This window comes from Chanodichthys erythropterus, chromosome 23, assembly GCF_024489055.1.
Source record: "Chanodichthys erythropterus isolate Z2021 chromosome 23, ASM2448905v1, whole genome shotgun sequence".
NCBI classification, from domain to species: domain Eukaryota; kingdom Metazoa; phylum Chordata; class Actinopteri; order Cypriniformes; family Xenocyprididae; genus Chanodichthys; species Chanodichthys erythropterus.
In genome coordinates this window covers 25,266,384-25,287,722 of record NC_090243.1, presented here as the reverse complement: position 1 = coordinate 25,287,722, position 21,339 = coordinate 25,266,384, and the positions used below count along the sequence as shown (strand labels likewise).

General features: G+C 35.9%; 1 protein-coding gene across 9 annotated transcripts in view; it reads left to right on the top strand.

Moving 5' to 3' along the window:
* Positions 1-9,734, top strand: part of si:ch73-206p6.1 (phospholipid scramblase 1) — an 11,154-nt gene extending 1,420 nt beyond the window's left edge. For 2 of the 9 annotated variants that reach the window (XM_067378272.1, XM_067378271.1), the window contains exons 3-6: positions 766-808; positions 934-1,154; positions 1,291-1,452; positions 2,899-3,883. In XM_067378272.1, the coding sequence (XP_067234373.1) occupies positions 766-808; positions 934-1,154; positions 1,291-1,452; positions 2,899-3,195 (723 nt within the window). In that variant the 3' untranslated portion in view covers positions 3,196-3,883. Of the gene's footprint in view, positions 1-765; positions 809-933; positions 1,155-1,290; positions 1,453-1,749; positions 3,903-3,993; positions 5,361-5,498; positions 5,579-7,586 lie in introns of those variants that run through there. The other 7 variants (XR_010893806.1, XR_010893805.1, XR_010893804.1 and 4 more) reach the window with 7 other exon arrangements.
* The last annotated feature ends 11,605 nt before the right edge of the window (positions 9,735-21,339 follow it).

The following is a 21,339-nucleotide window of genomic DNA, read 5'->3' as shown; positions in this document are numbered from 1 at the left end:
GAATAAAAGTATTAATTTCTTTCAAAAAAAAGAAAGAAAAAATATGTATATATTGTATATTGTTAAAAAATATATATTTTAAATAAATGCTGATAATTTTTAACTTTTTATTCATCAAAGAATCCTGAAAAAGTATCACAGGTTATAAAATAATATTAAGCAGTTACTGTTTCCAACATTGATAATAAATCAGCATATCAGAATGATTTCTGAAGGATCATGTGACACTGAAGACTGGAGTAATGATGCTGAAATTCAGCTTTGATCACAGAAATAAATTATATTTTAATGTATATTAAAATAGAAAACCATAATTTTAGATTGTAATAATATTTCTCAACATTATTGTTTTTTTTTGTATTTATTATGAAATTAATGCAGCCTTAATAAGCATAAGAGACTTTGTTCAAAAACAATAAAAATAGCAATGTTTCCAAACTTTTGACTGGTAGTGTGTATATAACAGTAGAGGCCAAAAGTGATCATCATTTTTGGCCAGATTGTTATGCAAAGAAATTATGAAAACATGCAAAAACAAGAAAGAATCAAATAAATATTAATAACTGTTCATGCTGTGTGCTTTTTCTGTGAGTTTTGTTTTTCTATGCCTTTTTTTGTGCATGCTTTTTTTTTTTTACCAAATATTTTTGTCAGATAAATACCTTAACCACATTTAGTGTTTTGTTGTTTCCTTATATTTAAAATATTTTGAAAAAATAATTTAAAATAATTTCATGTATTCACCTGTTTTCCCAACTTTCTCAGGTAGATCAACTTCTTATCAAACAGAAAGTTGAGCTTATTGAAGGTATGCATGTATAAGAGTTTATTACAGATGGATCTATATATGCACTACATAATTTAATATAAATACTTCATATTTAATTAATAATAATAATAATAATAATAAGTCCATTGTATGGATTTATGCAGCTTTGGCAGGCTTTGAGAGCAACAATAAATATGATATCCGTAACTCCATGGGTCAGAACGTGTTTTACGCGGTGGAGGAGAACGACTGTCTCACCCGTCAGTGCTGCGGCCCGCTGCGCTCCTTCACCATCCGTGTCCTCGATAACATCGGACAGGAGATCATCACCGTCAGCCGTCCTCTGAAATGCATGTCCTGCTTCTTCCCATGTTGTCTGCAAGAGGTGATCAAAAATGGTTATTCAGTTACAAATAAAGTTATGAGAATTGCATCATTTGTTTGCAGATGTCACTTGCTTTGATATAGACCGTGCTGAACATACTTTGTTGATTCCTTCTTTTCACCCTCTCCTCTCTCAGTTGGAGATCCAGGCTCCTCCAGGGAACACAGTGGGATATGTTCTACAACAGTGGCACCCCTTCCTCCCCAAGTTCACCATACAGAATGAGCACAGAGAGCCGGTTCTCAAGCTCCAGGGGCCGTTCTGTGGCTGGAGCTGCCTGCCGGACGTGGACTTTGAGGTACATCAACTCAAACACTTGTGATTAAATGCTCACAGACACCAACAATTGCTAACGTTCACTGAAAAAGAATGATTTCTGCATCACACAGCCCTTAATTCTCTTAAAGCTTTGTTTAGGCTGGCAAACCGAGACTGATGTTTTAGCAAAAACAAAACTAATTATACTTTGTTTACATAAAGAACATGTTTAGGATTCTATTTTCAGGATAATGTTTTGAGATTATTTTCAATTAAAAATAATTCTACATTATTATGATACATCATATGATTTATTTTTTATTTTTTTTCAATACAGGCATTAGAATTTGTTGGGGGAAATGTAACATGCTTAATTGTCAGAAACAAATATCTATACATAATTTGTGCTTTTTCTGCCATTCTGTTTCTGCCTGCTGGCTCTGCCTATAAATTCCCACTAGGGGGAGCTATTATTCAGTAGATCAGTGATTTTTAGACTTTAGTACCCCTGAGGCATTTAGCATCCTTCTGCATACCTCGTCTCTTCCACATTTAGACTGCAGTCACACCGATTCAGATATTTGCCCCATTAAAGTGATTTTTCTTTTTTTCCCCTCCTTATAAAGGCAAAGTTTTTCTAAGCCTATTAATCAAATGAAATCAGGATCAACAAAAGCCATCTTTGCATTGCAGTGGCACAAACTGCATCTAGATGCATTTACACACTGTTTAATGCTGCTCAGAGGTGGCATGAATGCAATTACAATGACAAATATATTGTGCTATAAGATCATTTTTAAATAAAAATTGTTCATTAGAGAAATATTAAATTATTTCAACCCGGTTTCACAGACAAGGCTTAAGCTAGTCCTAGATTAAAATGCATGTTTGAGCTGTTTTAACTGAAAGCAACTTGTACTGACATATCTTAAAATGTGTCAGTGTCATTGTTTTGTCATGCACAGATGTTTTTCTCAAGGGAATGTTTATAAAAGCAATTTAAATGTCCTTATTGAACTAAGGCCCAGTCTAATCCCTGTCTGTGAAACCGGGACTTGAAAATTAAACTAAAAACGAAAGTAGGTGGCGGAAAGTCACTTGGCCCTATTTTAAGCACATGATCTGAAGAACACCGCACAGGTGCACTTATGGCATGCCCGAATCCACTTTTGCTATCGATTATATCGATGGAAAAAATGGCCAGGTGCATGGTCCAAAAGGGTTGTACCTAGTCTCTTAATGAGTCGTGGGTGTGTTTTGGGCGTAACATGCAATAAACCAATCAGAGTGTCATCTTGCATTCCCTTTAAAAGCCAGTTATAAAAGCCAGAATATCATTCATCATTACTGAAAATAGGTTATTCTGATACATGCAATGACTGTCCATTATGACATGTAGGCATTTTTATCTTTATGTACACAATAATAATCTTTTACATCGTTCTCTTTTTTTTTTTTTGTGTGTGTATGTGTATGTGTGTACAAGCATTGTGCAACCACCTATAGGCGCATATTACTAACACACCCTTTAAATAACATAAATAAATGTTGCGGCATTGACTTTAGAGCAAGTTTCATTTGTTTAATGGCGCAGGCGCTTTCAGTTCCTCTAAATAGCAACACGCCAACAATGCACCTGAACACATCTCGTTTTCAGACCATGTTTGCATTTGTGCATTTGCTATTTAAACAACGTTACGCTGGATGTGAAAATCGGGCTGAAACTAGCAAAAAAACACTTGCGTCACATTGCGCCGGGTGTATAATAGATCTTATTGAGTGATTCATTCATTCATTGTTTCATTCATTACGTAACAAAGCAAGTGGCTGTATTTATTAATGTGTCATTGAATCATTGACTTTCCAGAATTATTCAAAGCCACAGATTCGTTCACAAAACACCGCCTGAGGCGGAAATGCATGCTCGGTTTTAATGTTATTTTAAGGTGGTGTAGAATTAAATGAACATCAAAACTCAGCATTTTGTTTGTGTACCCCCTCTGTCACCCTGCAAACCACCAGGGTAAGTAAAAAAGCATGGATTGGACATGTATTGATATTTTACTATCCTATAATTTAAAGGGATAGTTCACCCAAAATCTAAAATTCTGTCAACATTTTCTCACCATCAGGTTGTTTCAAACCTGAATTTATGAAGTCATCAGCATTCTTCAAAATATCTTTTTTTATGTTCAACATAAGAAAGAAACTCATAAAGGTTTGGAACAACTTGAGGCTGAGAAAATTATGAGCGGATTTTCATTTTTGGATGCACTATCCCTTTAAGTACAATTGAAAGTTTTTAAAATGTTATTTACTTCTTATGTCAAGATTCTTACCATGGATGAAGTCGGCATCGGAAAGATCAGCAAACAATGGACAGGACTTCTCCGAGAGGCTTTCACGGATTCAGACAACTTTGGGATACAGTTCCCCATGGATCTTGATGTGCGAATGAAGGCAGTGATGATCGGAGCCTGCTTTCTCATTGTGAGTAGGAGTCTACGGAGGATATGGTTTGATAGTATCGGAGAAATGCCAAGAAATTGTTAGTAATGATATTTATTTTCATTGTTTTCAGGACTTCATGTTTTTTGAGACGAATAACTAACTGCTATGCAGAGGGTGTTGTGACGTCCAGCTCTGTGGAAACGGGTGAAAAGAGAAGATGTTTACCTGTGAATATCTGTGAATGCATGTGAATATAAAGCCAGAAGTCTAGAGGAATAACGGTGCTTTTAGAGACTGTGAAGTAGCTTCAGGTGTGTGATAGAACTGGTTGTACTGAATAAAGTGCATTGTTTTATATTTTTTATCTAGACGTAACAGATTAATATAAATAACTCATGCCATGAATGGCATTTAAAGGAATAGCTCACTCCAAAAGAAATAAATCTGTCGCTATTTACGCATGTCCTGGCTGCTCGATTTTACACCATGAAATTAAATAGACACAATAGCCATTAAAAAAACATAAACACTACAAAAGAAGCCATATGATAGATTTGTGTGAAAAAACAGATTTAAAAAGTGAACTGTTCCTTTAAGAGCTGTCAGTACGACTATGCATATTCAATTTTGCAGTCATACCTGCACTGAATGATCAATATTCATCTTTACAACACAAAATTATTACAGTATTTTCAACACTTTTTGTTTTATTGATTACTTCTGAGAAATATAATTTGCATGCAAAAAGGTATTGCAAACAGCTAAACAGTTGGTCAAAATGGTCCAAAAAACCGTCATGAACATGTAGTAATTTACTTATTGTGTGATTTACTTTGCTTATATATTGTTTGTTTGATTGATTTGTAGTGTTGACAATAAGCTTATAAACAGGAATATGCTTTTTAAAGTGAAAGTTGTTTTACACTTGAGCTTTTTAGCTTTTTTTTTTTCTGTAGTACTCAAATTTTCCAGAAGAGGGCAATGCTGATCTTTGCTGTAAGTATATAAACTAAAACGTTAATGTTTTAGGTCCGCTAGGTAAGATAATAATAATTATTAAATGTTAATGTTTGTTATGACTCAGGTTTACATATCTTCATCTTCATAACACTTTATGAATGCCTGTTATAGTAACAGAGAATGTATTTCTAGTAAGGCACTGTTCTTATGTTTGTTTGTTTTGTTTAAAATGTTGTCATCTAGTACTAAACATAATTTTATAAACTATATACATTTGTCTAATCATTGTGTAGCCAATGCACTGTTATTTTCAGCCACTTTTAGTTATAATTTGATTAAATTTGTCTTTAAACTAATGTCTGTGTGTGTTGTGAACAAATACAATGGAGTCAGAAAAATTATATTGTTTTCACTTTAAATTATTTTTATTTTTCTGACTCATTAGCAGACATTTGTTCTTGTTTTAAGAATAAACTCACTTCATTTATAATAGATTTTTTATTTATTTATTATTATTATTATTATTATTTTAATGAATATAATAAGTGATTATGGGATCTAAGAATTTTTAGATGTTTGTACTGGAAAACAAGACACAATTACCAAGTAAGAAAAGCATTTATTATTATTATTATTATTATTTTATTTATTTATTTATTTTATTTTTTTTTGCAGTGTATATATGGATATTTGGTGGAAACTTTTTAGCCTCAAGCTACAATCAACAAGTCAGCAGTAATGCCTCCTAATGAACTGTGAGTTATGAATACTGATGAAAGAGATCATCTGTATGTCATACAAAAGCTGTGTATAGACAAAAAAAAAAAAATATATATATATATATATATATATATATATATATATATATATATATATATATATATATATATATATATATTCAACTGCTGACGTTTCCATAGAGCACAGCAGTAATGACTTTATGAACTTCTTTACTTGCAAGATTGATAATATTAGAGAGAAAATTTCTCTTCAGACAGTGCACTGTAGTGTCCCTGAGGTAAAACTAGAATCATTCGCCGCTATAGGAGAGGAAGAATTATCTAAACTTATCAAATCATCAAAATCAACGACATGTATGTTAGACCCAATGCCGACTAAACTACTGAAAGAAATGCTTCCAGAGGTCGTAGGTCCACTTCTTGATATAATTAATTCATCTTTAACACTAGGACACGTGCCAAAAACCTTTAAGCAGGCTATTATCAAACCTCTTATTAAAAAACCTCAACTAGATCCGAGAGATTTAGTAAATTACAGGCCAATCTCGAATCTACCTTTTCTGTCAAAGATACTAGAAAAGGCAGTTTCAACACAACTGTGTTCCTTTTTAGAAAGAAATGGAATCTGTGAGGATTTCCAGTCAGGATTTAGACCATACCATAGTACTGAGACTGCTCTCGTTAGAGTTACAAACGATCTACTCCTATCATCCGATCGTGGCTGTATTTCTCTATTAGTGTTATTAGATCTCAGTGCTGCTTTTGACACTATCGATCACAACATTCTTTTAAAAAGACTTGAAAACTATATTGGCATTAGTGGAATTGCTTTGGCATGGTTCAAATCATACTTATCTGACCGTTATCAGTCTGTGGTAGTTAATGAAGAGATGTCGTATCGATCACAGGTTAAATATGGGGTACCACAAGGCTCAGTATTAGGACCGTTGCTTTTCACTCTGTACATGCTGCCCTTAGGAGAGATAATTAGGAAGCATGGTGTTAGTTTTCACTGCTACGCTGACGATACTCAGCTCTATATTTCCTCGCGCACTGACGAAAAACCTACAAATTCACAAAACTAACAGAATGCATAGCTGACATTAAAAACTGGATGACAAGAAATTTCTTATTATTAAATTCAGAAAAACTGATTTCCTAATCTTTGGACCAAAAACTTCCTCACGAAAAACCTTGAATACTCTCTAACACTTGACGGGTGCTCCATTAAACCTTCGTCCTCAGTTAGGAACCTGGGTGTGCTCTTTGATACCAATCTTTCATTTGAAAGTCATGTTTCTAGTATCTGTAAAACCGCCTTCTTCCATCTAAAAAATATATCTAAATTACGACATATGCTCTCAATGACAAATGCGGAACAGTTGGTTCATGCATTCATGACCTCAAGACTAGATTATTGTAACGCTCTACTGGGTGGTTGTTCTGCTCAGCTTTTAAACAAACTACAGTTGGTTCAAAATGCGGCAGCTAGAGTTCTTACTAGAACCAGAAAGTATGACCATATTAGCCCAGTTCTGTCAACATTACATTGGCTCCCTATTAAACATCGTATAGATTTTAAAATCTTGCTACTTACTTATAAAGCTCTAAATGGTTTAGCTCCCCAGTACCTAAGTGAGCTCTTAATGCATTATAGTCCTTCACGTTTATTGCGATCTCAGAATTTAGGCCAGTTGATAATACCCAGAATATCAAAATCAACTGAAGGCGGCAGATCATTTTCCTATTTAGCACCTAAACTCTGGAACAATCTTCCTAGCATTGTTCGGGAAGCAGACACACTCTGTCAGTTTAAATCTAGACTAAAAACACATCTCTTTGCTCTTGCATACACATAACACATTATCAATACATTAACATTTTTCAAATCCGTTAAAGGATTGTTACGCTGCAATAATTAGGTCGGCCGGAACCGAGAACATTTCCTATAACACTAGATATACCTGTACAACAGAACAAGAATGGCATCTACGCTAATATCTGTCTCTCTGCTTATCCTGAGGTTTGCCGGGTGCTGGATCCAGGCCGTATCCAGGTCAGATGGAGAACCTGCGTCTGGACCTGACTACAACGTAGCCCAGGATCCCCGTATCCGCTTACATATATTTATATATAATCGATTTTTAAACTCTATAATAAAAATGTACAATTCAGATTTTGATCTCCATATACATTTACATATATATATCTTCCAAGGGGTTTTTTCCCTCCTAGGACTTTTTTTCCCAGTGCTAGCACGCTGGGTTTTTCTCCTAGGGGGTTTTTTCCACCCCTGGAAGTCAGCCGACATTGGCTTAATGTAGCACCATCTTGTATATGTTACATATTACCACGCTTGTTTGTACAGTTTTAACCACTTCCCTTTTTTTTTTCTGTGCTTCTAATATGTAAAGCTGCTTTGAAACAATTACCAATTGTAAAAGCGCTATATAAATAAATTTGACTTGACTTGACTTGACTATATATATATATATATATATATATATATATATCACACACACACTGCTGGGCATATATTTAGAATATCATCAAAAAGTTGATTTATTTCATTAATTCCATTCAAAAAGTGAAACTTGTATATTATATTCATTCATTACACACAGACTGATATATTTCAAATGTTTATTTCTTTTAATTTTGACTATTATAACTGACAACTAAGGAAAATCCCAAATTCAATATCTCAGAAAGTTAGAATATTACTTAAGACCAATACAAAGAAATTATTTTTAGAAATTTTGGCAAACTGTGTGCCTCTCCTCTCTTCCCTTCAGACTCTGGGACCCTGATTTCCAAAGGAAATGCCAAATTTACTTTCATCAGAGAACATAACTTTGGACCACAAATCAGAAGTCCAGTCCTTTTTGTCTTTAGCCCAGGTGATACGCTTCTGACGCTGTCTGCTGTTCAAGAGTGGCTTGACAGAAGAAATGCGACAGCTGAAACCCATGTCTTGCATACATCTGTGCGTAGTGGTTCTTGAAGCACTGACTCCAGCTACAGTCCACTCTTTGTGAATTTCGCCCACATTTTCGAATGGGTTTTGTGTCACAATGGTCTCCAGGGTGTGGTTATCCCTATTGCTTGCACACTTTTTTTCTTCCACATCTTTTCCTTCTCTTCACCTCTCTATTAATGTGCTTGGACACAGAGCTCTGTGAACAGCCAGCCTCTTTTGCAATGACCTTTTGTGTCTTGCCCTCCTTGTGCAAGGTGTCAATGATCGTCTTTTGGACAACTGTCAAGTCAGCAGTCTTCCCCATCATTGTGTAGCCTACTGTTTCTGTAACAGATGCCAAAAATTGTATATAGCTCCACTGTGTTTTATGATTTATTTTCATATATATATTATATATATATATATATAATATATATATATAAAATATAGCTATTTAGCAGAACGTGTTCATTCAAGCGTACCATCAGTGCAGCCCAGGCTTTGATCTGACCTCAGCTTGCGTAGAAATTAACATTTTAAAATGGTATTAGCGTAATGGAAACACATGAGGCACTGAACTCTGATCTCAAATGCAATAAAGAGAATTATTTAGCTGAGGATTCATTCCTCCTGGGCTCTGATATTCAGTTCTCATCCTGCAGGATAATGCCAAGTGCATCAAAGCAAACACTGCACATATGCCATTCGTTATGTGCCATTGCTTGTTTTTTTTTTAATAGAAATATTAAATAATCCTATTTTATTTGGGGGGAAAATCATGTCCACTATTTCTTTTTTTCTAAACCTTTTATTTCTTTCGTGGAGCACAGTTAGAGAAATTTAATAGAATTTCTGAGCTGTTCTCTTCCATACAATGAAAATAGAAGTCAAGTCACCTTTTATTTATATAGCGCTTTATACAATACAGATTGTTCCAAAGCAGCTTTACAGTGATGAACGGGAAAATAATGATTCGATGATGAAGAATTCAATTCTGCTGTAAAGCAGCTCTAAAATGACAATAGTAAACAGTCATGGTTACGTTGAGATCAGTTCAGTGGCTGTGGCATTTAACATCCTTGCCCGCCTCCCATGCCGGAGATGCCGGTTCGAATCCTGCTCGGAGCGGGTTGAGTAGGACTGGTTACGTTTTAGTGCCGTGACCCGGATGGGAGTGAGGTTTAGGGGGGTGCATGTAACGGGGGCCAGTAAGTAAGAGCTGTGTGTGTAAACCTCACTCCCCTGACCTCAAGAGGCGCACTAGAACCTGCGGTCTAGAGACGGCGGTTCGAATCCTGCTCGGAGCAGGAGGACGGCAGCTCTGGAGAAAACGGAGATGTCATCATCCAGCTCAGTTCAGTTGTCATCCAATAGGGTCAGTGCAATCAAGTCAACAGTATTGCTGAATGTTAAGAAGAAGATAAAAGTGCTCCATTCTCTTGCACTGAACATTTTGCTCAACAGCTGACTTTCATTGAATGGAAAAGAGCAGCTTAAACATTTTGATTTAAATATCTCCTTTTGTGTTTCAGACTAGAGAGAAGAAATTCATATAAAGGCAGAAGGTAGTTTTTGAATGAACTCTTCGTCTATGGCACTCCAGACAGGTCGTTTTACTGTGATGTTCTTTTACAGTGTTACCTGTATGATATTTTATAGTCCATTTCACTTTCATGTATATTTAATCGTCCATGGGACACTGTGAGTTTATATTCACTTACAAGAACTGCTTACAGGGAGCAAAAATAGATTTTTGACTTGTTGGAATAATATTGTCTATTTTGGAAAGACTGTCGGGGGCTCAAATGTCAGAGTTGTAACAGTCTTGTTATTAAAAGGACGAATTTTTAAGTCAATCAGATAGACAAACTTGCTTTCATGGCTCACTCAAAATACCAAGTTCGGATAGAGCCAAATCAATCTGCCAAACGGGATGCTGACGTGAAGTTTTCCTCTCAGATGTCCCTGTGAACCATGGGTGAAGCTTGGTTTGTGTGCTAAAGAGAAAAATTAAGCCTTATAATTGCTCAGGTAGCATTACAGGCCAGTGTTGCGATGCTTTACCACAAACCGCTATGAGTAACAAAATAAAAGATGATGGATTGAAGCAACTCTACACCCTTTGAAGAGCCTGCCTTTTTTGTCTAAAAGGGTATTTACTTCTGACTAAATGTGTTTTCCAAATAATATACTAAAAACTGTGCCAAGACCACTATGTCATCTTGTGCAATGACCCAGATTTTATGATTTGAATATTTTTCTTTTTATAATTGAATGTTACAGTATCTAGACAAACCTTGTATGGCAGCTTTGAGAGCCATTTTGTGCTTTTTTGAAAGAAGATTTCTGGACAAGGACTAATGTATACATACCCCTGATGCTGTACTGGACTCTCCTGTGATGGGAGAATGGTATAAATAAAGCGTTCATCACTGAGCTTGTCAAACCTTAAGAGCAGGGTTGTGTTGAAACAGCTAAATGTTTACTTAAGCTTCGATCGGTGTGAGGAGAACTTCTCTGGCTTGTATCTTCATTTTTGTGTAATGACAGTAAAATAAATTGTTCCCTGTACTCTCATCTAAAACCCAGATAATCATCTTCTATTTGTTCTGTAACAACTAACCTTTATATCATGCCCTAAATCAAAGTAAATTGATGTTCTTTATCCTCTAAGAAAAGTCTTTCTCTGTCTTTAAAATCTGGTCAAGAGGAATGTACTTTTAGGACCAAAAGGATGTTGATCCAGAAACATGTCCTTCTAGCTAAATCTTGGTAAGCCACACAAGACAATATATTTACGTAAGTGACAGTCAGGAGGAGTCATTGTACTGAATTCTACTCCATTTTAAGCCAAAATAATACATTTTATCCCTTAAAACTTAATTTTTATTTTTATTTTTTCTTGATTTGAAAGGTTTACTTCTTTTAAATACCCAAGTACTGAAAGTGATTCATACTTTGACTTTTAATTACTAAGTTTTACACAATACCTATACTTTAACATAGGTGTATAATTATTTAAAGTATAAAAATACCTGGTTGCATAAATGTACACACCCTTTTATAATATGGCATGGTATTCTGTTTGGAATTAACGAATCACAATTCTTGCTGAAAAGTAATTATAATCACCCAGTCATCATTTAAGTGAAGCTGATTAACCTTGAATAAAAGTAAGCTGTTTCTGTAAGATTTTCTTAGTTTCTTCTTTGAAACCATGGCCTGCAAAGAGATCTCAAAGATGTGTCAGGGTCTCAAGAATACAGGATATTGTTTTGTAATGGCCCACTTAGGGCCCAGACCTAAATACAATCAAGAAAACAAAAACAAAGCAAAAATAAATAAATAAAAACATGATCGAATGATTTGAAGAGGTTTGTACACAGTGGATCCCCCCACAATATGATCAGTCTGGAGTTTTGTAAAGTTGATAGACGCTTATTCATGAAGACTGTAAATGCTGTTAAAAAACAAATGGTGTTTTAACCAAGTTGAAGGGTGTGCACACTATTTTAAGTGTTAACTTGTATCTTTCATTGTGTTTCTATTTGATTGTTTCTTGGATTTTGTTGGTTTTAATATTGCATTCATGAGTTTGAGTGCCCATGTAATCATATAGCATACATTGTTAACAGTCTAGGCATGTTGTCCACTATGGAGGAGCTACTCGAGCTTCTATTTGTATTTCACCACTAGGTGGCACTGATCCGAAACTTCTCTGATTCCTTCAGGGCATTGTGCTGATGACCAATCCCGAGTTTCGTAATGATATGTTCATGCATTCATAAAATACAGTATTTTAACACAAAATTCAGAACTGGATATCAATCGACTTGGCATGGTGCCCAGAATCTAATGAGATTTTATGATTTTTTTTTTTTGACAAACCGTTCAGAAGTAGAAGCAAAAATAGCCATTTGTTGTATCTCCGGACCAGTAGGTGGCGCTGAGCCGAAACGCAGCATGTAATCTCAGGTCATGCTTGTGATGACAATATGATAAAGCATTGAGGAGTTATAGCCTTATGTCTTTTTTCACAAGCGCTACGTAAAATTTTTCGAACACGGTTTGACAAATCAACTTGAATTTCACAACTTTTTGGCAGCATGGTCTGAAGATGGTCTGTTTAAAGGTCCCGTTCTTCGTGATCCCATGTTTCAAGCTTTAGTTAGTGTGTAATGTTGTTGTTAGAGTATAAATAAAATCTGTAAAATTTTAAAGCTCAAAGTTCAATGCCAAGCGAGATATTTTCTTTAACAGAAGTCGCCTACATCGAACGGCCAGTTTGGACTACATCCCTCTCTTTAATCATGTTACTAAAACAGTGTTTTGACTAACCTCCTCCCACAGGAATACACAAAAAAGGGGGCGTGGTCTTGTTGCGCTCCCACGGAAAAGAGCAAGAGTTGCGTTTGTAGAGTGTGTTTGTCGCCATGTCGTCGAAACGCTGTTATTTTCATCCCGCAGTCCAATCACCTTTGTTTGGCCTTCCCAGGGACGCTGTACTTAGAGATCAATGGTTACAATTTGTTTAAAGGTACAATTTGTGATATTTTTTTCCGCTAGAGGTCGCTAGAAGCCTATTCAAAACAAAGGCGTAGTTTGATGACGTAAAGTTTTAGAGTGGAAACTTGGGACATGTGGTCTCCATCTCAACGGATGGTGCAAAAGAATAGGGATTGGAGTCTGGAAGAACTCATGTTCGTGGATGCGATTATTAACGTTACTGTAGTATGAAGCAGAGCAGGACCGAGTGTTGTGGAGCTGAACGAGGAGCTGGAGCGATTGATCAACACACGCCTCACGAGCAGCGGGACTTTTATTATGACACAGTCGCCGGCGCCGCTTCTGCTTTTCCGGTCATGAGTTTAAGGGAGCTGTCCTTGTCGACAGAACCAGCGGCAGATGGTAAACAGTAATTATGTTCCATAAATAATCACAATCCACCATAAAACGTGCAAGAAGTAAATAAGGAACTGCTTGAAGCAAGCTAGTGGTTTGCTGGACGCTACTCCCGCATTTGTCCACGGCACTGTTGTCATGTGGTTTCTACGTCAGTAAAGGCGGTAACAAAGGTAACTGCGTCATTGACAGGCGACTGCACTGCCCCGTGTCACTGTTTAGAATGGGAATTTTCTCATGATTTACAAGTAGTTGAAAACATTAGAGATATTGTTAGTAATCAGCTGGACAAAATATATAACACTAGCCTAGTGGTTTTTGGATATTTTACTGCAAAAATTTTACAAATTGTACCTTTAACTCGTTCCCGAAAATTATAATTGTGGTATCCTTACTGCAATAGTTAATGTTGGACTGCAGTGCACATAATGGCCACAAGAGGGGACTATGTTTATGTATATGGCTGTTTTCCGTATGAGGTACTCTTCTGAGTGAGTGCTAACGTTGTACATTTTCTGTCGCTGCTTGTGGAGATTAAAGAGTTCAATCTCTCGGGAATTATTGTCTTTTGTGTTCATTCGGCACAACACCACAATAATCCACATGTAAAACTATGTGCAGCACACGTTATGGTGACCTTTCCGGGCAAGGAGCGCTAAGCTACTGTCGAATCACAACACAGGAACCGCTGGCACAACCAGAACTCGTTATGTATTTCTGAAGGAGGGACTTCATAGAACAAGGAAGTCATCAGCCCTTTTTTATGACAGTGGAAACAGCGGTATACAGATAAGTAAATTATGTGAAAAATACTGTGTTTTTTTACACGCGAAACATGAACACATGTTATATTGCACACTATAAACACAATCAAAGCTTCAAAAAACCACGAAAAACGGGACCTTTAAATGTTTGTGAAAATCGGAGCAACGTCCTAGGAGTTTGAAAAATATTTTTTTTCGGAAAATTTAAAATGGTGGGAAAATTTCAATGACAGAAAAAATCGAATTTTTATGAATTTCTATGATCCCTACAATTTTGTAGGTTCTGCTCACGCCCCACTAAGGGTTAGGTTAAGGAGTGTTGGAGCATTTAATGAGAAAAGTGATGGAGTTGTTAGGTTATATTAATTTTGGTTGGTCAGAGCTTATATATCGATGTATTCACGGAGAAACTTTGTTGGTTCTAGAACTAATTTTCTGCCAAAACAGTCCCAATCCTTAACCACTACCCTTAAATTCCGTGGAAAATATTTTGATAAGCACTAACCCTTGTCCTACTGTATCTCGAATCTGGTTTATGGGAATGCTGTTCCAAGACCAACAAGGCTGCTGATCCAGCAACATGTCCCACTTTGCGAAATCACAGTAAGCCGCCCAAGACAATGCATTTAAGTGGCCAAGAACATCAACATTCTACATTATTAGGTCTATGATACAGTGAATGATAGTATTATCCTTTCAAAATTAATATAACCTAACACATCCATCACTTCTCTCATTAAATGAATTCCACGATAGACAGCTCTCCAAGCTGATACTAAAATACCAGAACACTCCTACAGTACAGCGGCGGATTTACACTGCCTCAGCTCCAGATACAACGTACACTTTACCTTGATTTACAGGGTTCAACTGAAGTGCACATGTCAGAAAAGACAGAAGTGTGAGTTTCTCAACTGAGTGCAAGTTGTTTTCAATCACCAGGCTAAATGACGGCTGTATATAAAGGATGTTCAGGAATGTGCTGGCATACTTGCAAACAAATAAATTATGTCACTGTTTACATATGCAAACTTCAAGGACCCCTAGAAACAACATACTGTATGCAATTTCCTGTATAAGTGTGTGAAGACCACACAGTCAAACAGAGGTACAAACATCTGTGCAAACAAAGCTGGGAGATACAGTCTCCAGAGGGATGCACTGAGAACTGGCTCAGATACAGTGCAGCTGAATGAATCCACTGAAAACTGGGATGTTTAGGAGTTAGGAGACTCTCCTCTTGGGTCTTGTCCAGATGTGATGGGCTCCCCTGAGATTTTCTCAGATATGCAGGGAACTGACCATATAAATCCTGCTTATAGTGCACATTCCTCGTTAGGCTTGTCCTGTCTTTTTCCTCCTGGAAATGGTGATGGTCAGGGTGTATAAATATATCCGAACATCTTATTTCAGGCTGGCCTCTCTAATGATCACGTTTGGTATTACTCTAATGAGAGGCTGCTCATGAAGCTCACCCTGTATAATTAAACTTAAAATGAAGAAGTCTCCCAAGAGGACAACTAAAGTTACCCAGTGGAGCCCTTCCTTGGATCCTCATTGCTTTAACCATCTCTTCAGTCAAACTTATGATGCCATTGTGACCATGTCTCGTATGGTCAATTTGACTTTGTTTATTCAGTGGAAGGCAAAAGCAGATGTTTAGCAAAATGTAAAAATTGCTGTAAAATGAAAGCATACAGTGACTAAAGCACCAAAGTAGTCCATACTTAAAAGGTTGTGCACTAATTTTAAGTCATCTCATGATATTCATATTCACTGTAAAAACATATTACATTAAGTTTGATGTCTATAAGTTGGGCAGTTATGGCCTAATGGTGAGATATGAGGACTTGTAACCTGTAGGTGGCGGGTTTGAATCTCAGTATAAGTAGGAAGCGCAAAAAAAAAAAAAAAAAAGTAAAGAAAGACAAATGTCTGCCCACTGCTTCATGTGTGTGTTCAATACTCACTGCTGTGTGTATGCACTTGGATGGGTGAAATGCACTTTTTTAAATACTGAATTGACTGATTATTAAATATTGATTGATTTTCAGTAACAATACAAAATGTATAAATTACATTTCATTGTTTTCCTTATTGTAGGGCCTCAGAAGATGTGGAAAATGAGAATGCAGGGTCATATGTATGTGTGTGTGTTTCACAGAATATACTTAGTGTAAACTGAATGGAATGTTTTCAGACAATTAAATGCATAATAATACCAATTCATTGAAAATGTATTTTAGATTACATTTATATTAAATGTAATTAGTTGAATATTACAGTACATTTTGGCCCACTTAAGAAGAACTTAAGTATGTAATTTTATAATTACTTCTGTTGTCTATAAAATATGGTCAAAGTGAACTGCCAAATATTGACAAGCATATACTGTTAGATTGTTTAAGTAACTGTTTGGTTTGGCTCGCCAATGTATTAGATTTCTCTAATACATAAAATAAGAGACCAGAGTTTTTGTGGGGAGAATTTTACCCTAAAGTTCTGTCTGTGGGGCAGAACTTTATACCAGAGACTCAATACACAAGATTGAATACATCCAAGATCCGTCTGGCCTACACCATTCAGTTCCTATGGGTCATTTGGTTCACACCTACTGCATCTTGAGGCGCAGTAACAATGTTAATGCATCTGACTAAGGCCACATCTACACCAAGCCAGAGGTTTCCCTATCCATTTTTTTTTTCCTCGTTCTAAAAAAAAAAAAAAAAATCCGTAAACACGACATTGTCTCAAGAAATATCTGCGTACACACAAAATCACTGAAACCGACTCAAAGTGATGTAGTATACATGCCAGACCAGTATGTGGCGCTGTAATTCTGCCACAGAGATACACGTTTTTATTGTTGCCGTTACGTGACGTGGCAGTATCTGACTAGAGTCGAGACGTGGGGTCATGACATCTTGTTTCACAAAATATACGAATTAGCTGTATACGAAAATGCAAGGGTGTCGTTTTTAGATTTATCCACTCTGGGGTCCGGTTTAAAAAAAAAAAAATGTGGTTCAGGCTCCCAAAACGATACAAAATCTTTATGTATACAGTTAAACGCATCTCCGTGTGGACGGGCTCTAAGGTTAACACTGTATGATAAACTAATGTAGTTTATATTGAAACTTGCATGTTATGTATCTATAAATATATTTGTGATTACACATTTGTAATGAAGAAGAAGTTGTAATTAAGTATCCCTCTGCTGCACACATGCTGATGGCACATGAAAAAACTAATTCCACTTAATTTTTTGGTTCATTTGGGAACATTTTATTGATAAAAAATAAACAAATAAATTGCCCCCCACCCTCCCCCAACCCCAAAATGTGACAATGGTACAGAATCATAGAGAAAATTATCATCAAAATAAAAAAAAAATCAAGAAATCATTAAGTAAAAAGGGAAAAACACTTGAAAGACATTGACAAAAAAGTACCCCCTTATTGCACAACATGTCAGAACAGGACGTCCCACCTTTAAATGGTGCTTGATAGTGACTCCCACACCTTACTGGACTGTTCTATGGTACTTTCTCGACCTTTCTAATTGGTTGTAATCATTTAAAGAAAAATTTACAAAACATAGGGCTTAAGAAAACTTTCTGTTGTCTGAGGGCAACGCTGTGCTGTTGAAGGTTAAAATATATCAACTAAATGTAAAATCGAATAACACACTGTAAAATCCAATAAGTTCAGAATACTCAAAACATTTGAGGAAACTATCTCATTTTTTTTAAAAGTTGGTAGAACTTAAAATTTTTGTGACAAACGGGGCGGGGCTGAGAGCCATGGAAGCGGATCAAGGCCAGTGTGGTGCACAGGTGTCTCTCACTAACAATCCCGTCACCAGCATCCCTTTCCCAACTCATCATAATGTTAATTAAATGTTAATTTACATAAACATCACATTCAGATCTTGGTTATACGTTACATAGCAAATAATACATGCTATTATATCTATCAGAGCGATATTATCAGAGAATCATTGCATACTTGCATATATGTAATCAAACAACATATGTGGTCTTAAATGTTTTGCAGCCCATCCTCAACCTAACCACAGGCTCTACTCTTCACCACAGTGGTAACCCTACAAAACTAACATAACAGAACCCCTTGAATCCCAACATAACACAACATTAAACATTAACTTATATCTCCATATGTTAATCTTGTGCAAAAACACACAAAATAACACTTAATTTCAACAGTTATTTATATGGTCTGACACAAAGCATGCTGGGAATTAGAAATCTGCTGCAGCTCAACTCAATCATATTAAGTTTAGCTTACTACAATGAAATTTTGAGTTCATGCAACTTTTTTCTATTAAGTACAATGAACTTTCATGATTATTTGAGTGAAACAAACTCATTTAATTTCATTAATTTCACTGTTCGGTTTTACAGTGCACTATTATAAAATTATAAAGTATTTGACGTTCTTTAGTATGTTAGTCAACACATCAAAATAAGTGTATTTCTTTAAAGCATGACAAAAGATAATTGAAACAAATACTTAATTTGACATTATTTAAAAGTGCACTTTTTAAAGTACTTAAGTGTGTAATATATAATATTATCTGCAACTCCAATGTGAATTAACTACCCTGCTTGTGTTGCCGATAGACTCCATACCCTATAATGTGTTTTTCTGAAATATCCAACGCTGTTATCTGCCTGTCTTCAATGCTGTAAATGGCGCCATTGCGGACGCATTGATTGCCACCCATATGAGCGATGGGTTCTTGAGGCTGGTTATAGTGCAGGATGAGAAATGTGTTTCCCTGGAGGTCAAGTTCTCCTTATGATTTTGGCTGAAGTGTGGGATTTCCCGTCTTCACTTCACTCAAACCAGTATACAGATGTGGAAATGAGGTGGTCAGACCGAGAGCGACTGGTCTATCAAGAGGCACTGCATGCTCTTCTGTCGGTGCCAGTTTGTAATTAACGCAAAGTGGCAGGATCAAAGGCATATATTTGAAACAAAAAAGCTATTATTGGAAATAATTATAGCAAAGGATTCATCAGGTCCATGAGATCATGGCGTCTTGGATGGGTGACTCATCATCATAATCGAGAAACCATTTGCCAGGCCTGCCAGTACCGCAAAAAGACACGTATATGTATTTTCGGTTTGCCTCACTTGGGGAAAAAACTAGGTGGGCTGAAGCTTTTAGATTGTCTTACTGTGTGGTTCAAGACAAAAGGTCACTACGTCTGTTAAAATGTTTAGTCCTGATTCATTTATTGGTTCTACCACTGCCTGACTCTGTCATCAAAATCAAAACTCACTGTACTTGAGATTTTCAATGAATGGAAATATAGATGGAGATTCATGACTGCCTTAATTGCCTGCAGACACTTAGATTAACTTTATTGGCCTTTTTCCGCCTGGAATAGACACCATACCTTTGCCAGTAAGAATAAAAAATAAGGTGAATCTCTGATTTCACCCCAAAAATAAGAGGAAAACAGCTTCTAAATAATACAGAATGATCTTTTTTGAAAATCTAAAATAGCAGAAGGTTTCCAGTGATGGGTAGATTTAGCGGTAGGGGATAGAATAGACTTTAAAACCATTACAAATAAAAACATACATTGAAAAACTTATGCTTTGTTCAGACTGCAGGCAAATCTGATTTATTTTTTCTCTCAAATCAGATCTTTTCAGGCAGACTGTCTTCATATCAAATAAGATTTGTGTGTCCAGGACTCCAGACATAACCAACCTATCTGCATGGGTTACTTTGGCCATGACATAGGCATACCCACATATGTGAAGAGGCTTTCAGGTAAAATGGAAGGGCATCATCTCGCTCCCCCTGTCAAGTTTTTCTGGTGCAACAGAGGAGACTGTCACCGCTTGTGACATTATTGTTGAATTTGCACTAAGATTGATGTAAAAAATAATTTGAAACCAGAGTGTCCACACTGTAAAAACCTGATTGGAATCACATTTCAAACCACCTCCAAATGAAACAGATTTGGGGGAAAACATTTTTTTCCCCCTTTTTTTTTTTTTTTTTTTTTTTTTTTGCTGTATATACTTTAAAAAACCCATCAAAAAGTGCAAAAATAATCTGATTTTTGTTTGCAGTCTGAACATTAGCCTTAGTAACACTTTTCAATAAGGTGTCATTTGTTAACATTAATTGATGCATTAACTAACATGCACTAAAGACTCAATATATTTTTAAAGCATTCATTCATCTTAGTTTACATTAGTGAAATTCTAAGTGTTCACTTTGTGTTCATGTTAGTTCACAGTTCTTTAACAAATGTCAACAAATACAACTTTGGAATTTTAGTGCATTTGTAAATGTGATTACCGTTGATTAAGATAAATTATGCAGAAGTTAGTTCATGTTAACTTATATGAAAGGTTTATAGTGTTATCAAATACTTAAACTGCTATACAACAAATACCATGATGTAAAAATGTTGCAAATTCAGTTAAATTATTTTGTTTTTACTCGTTATTCTAATGGGAACTGGTCAGGACCAGGACCATTTATTTTTCTTAAATTATTAATTATACACTCATTCCATTTGGGGTTGAAATATGAAGTGTAGTCAGGGCTGGGTTGGTTACTTTTAAATGATGTTTTATTAACAAAATTCGGGAGGAGCAAGTTCAGATAATTAACCTAATTAGCACAGGTGGAGAGCATTTGGTTAATCAACTCAACCAATGTCAAAAGGCATAAATTCAGCAGACTGACGTCTGTTCATCTGAGAGTTTATCAGCATCACTCCTCCACCCCATCTCCTCACTTATAGTTCTATCTACTTTTACCACACCGGGGGGAGTACTCTGGGTTCGGGCCAAAATTCAGAGCTCGGAGCCCTCAAATACGCATTACTTAACTCTATTTAATTATATGGATATGTGAACTCGTGAAAATGTATTTCACTAATGATTACAAAATATGCATGCTTTAAAAAGTAATTTGTAATGTATTTTGTTAGATTACCCGAATTTTGTAACAATTTGGAATACTAATAAGTATGTAGGCTAACACAAAAACAAGGTAATTGAGTTTGTATCTGACAATTCTGACTTTTTTCTCAGAATTGGTGAAATAAAGTTGCAATTGTGAGTTATAAAGTCAGAATTGTGAAATATAAAGTCTCA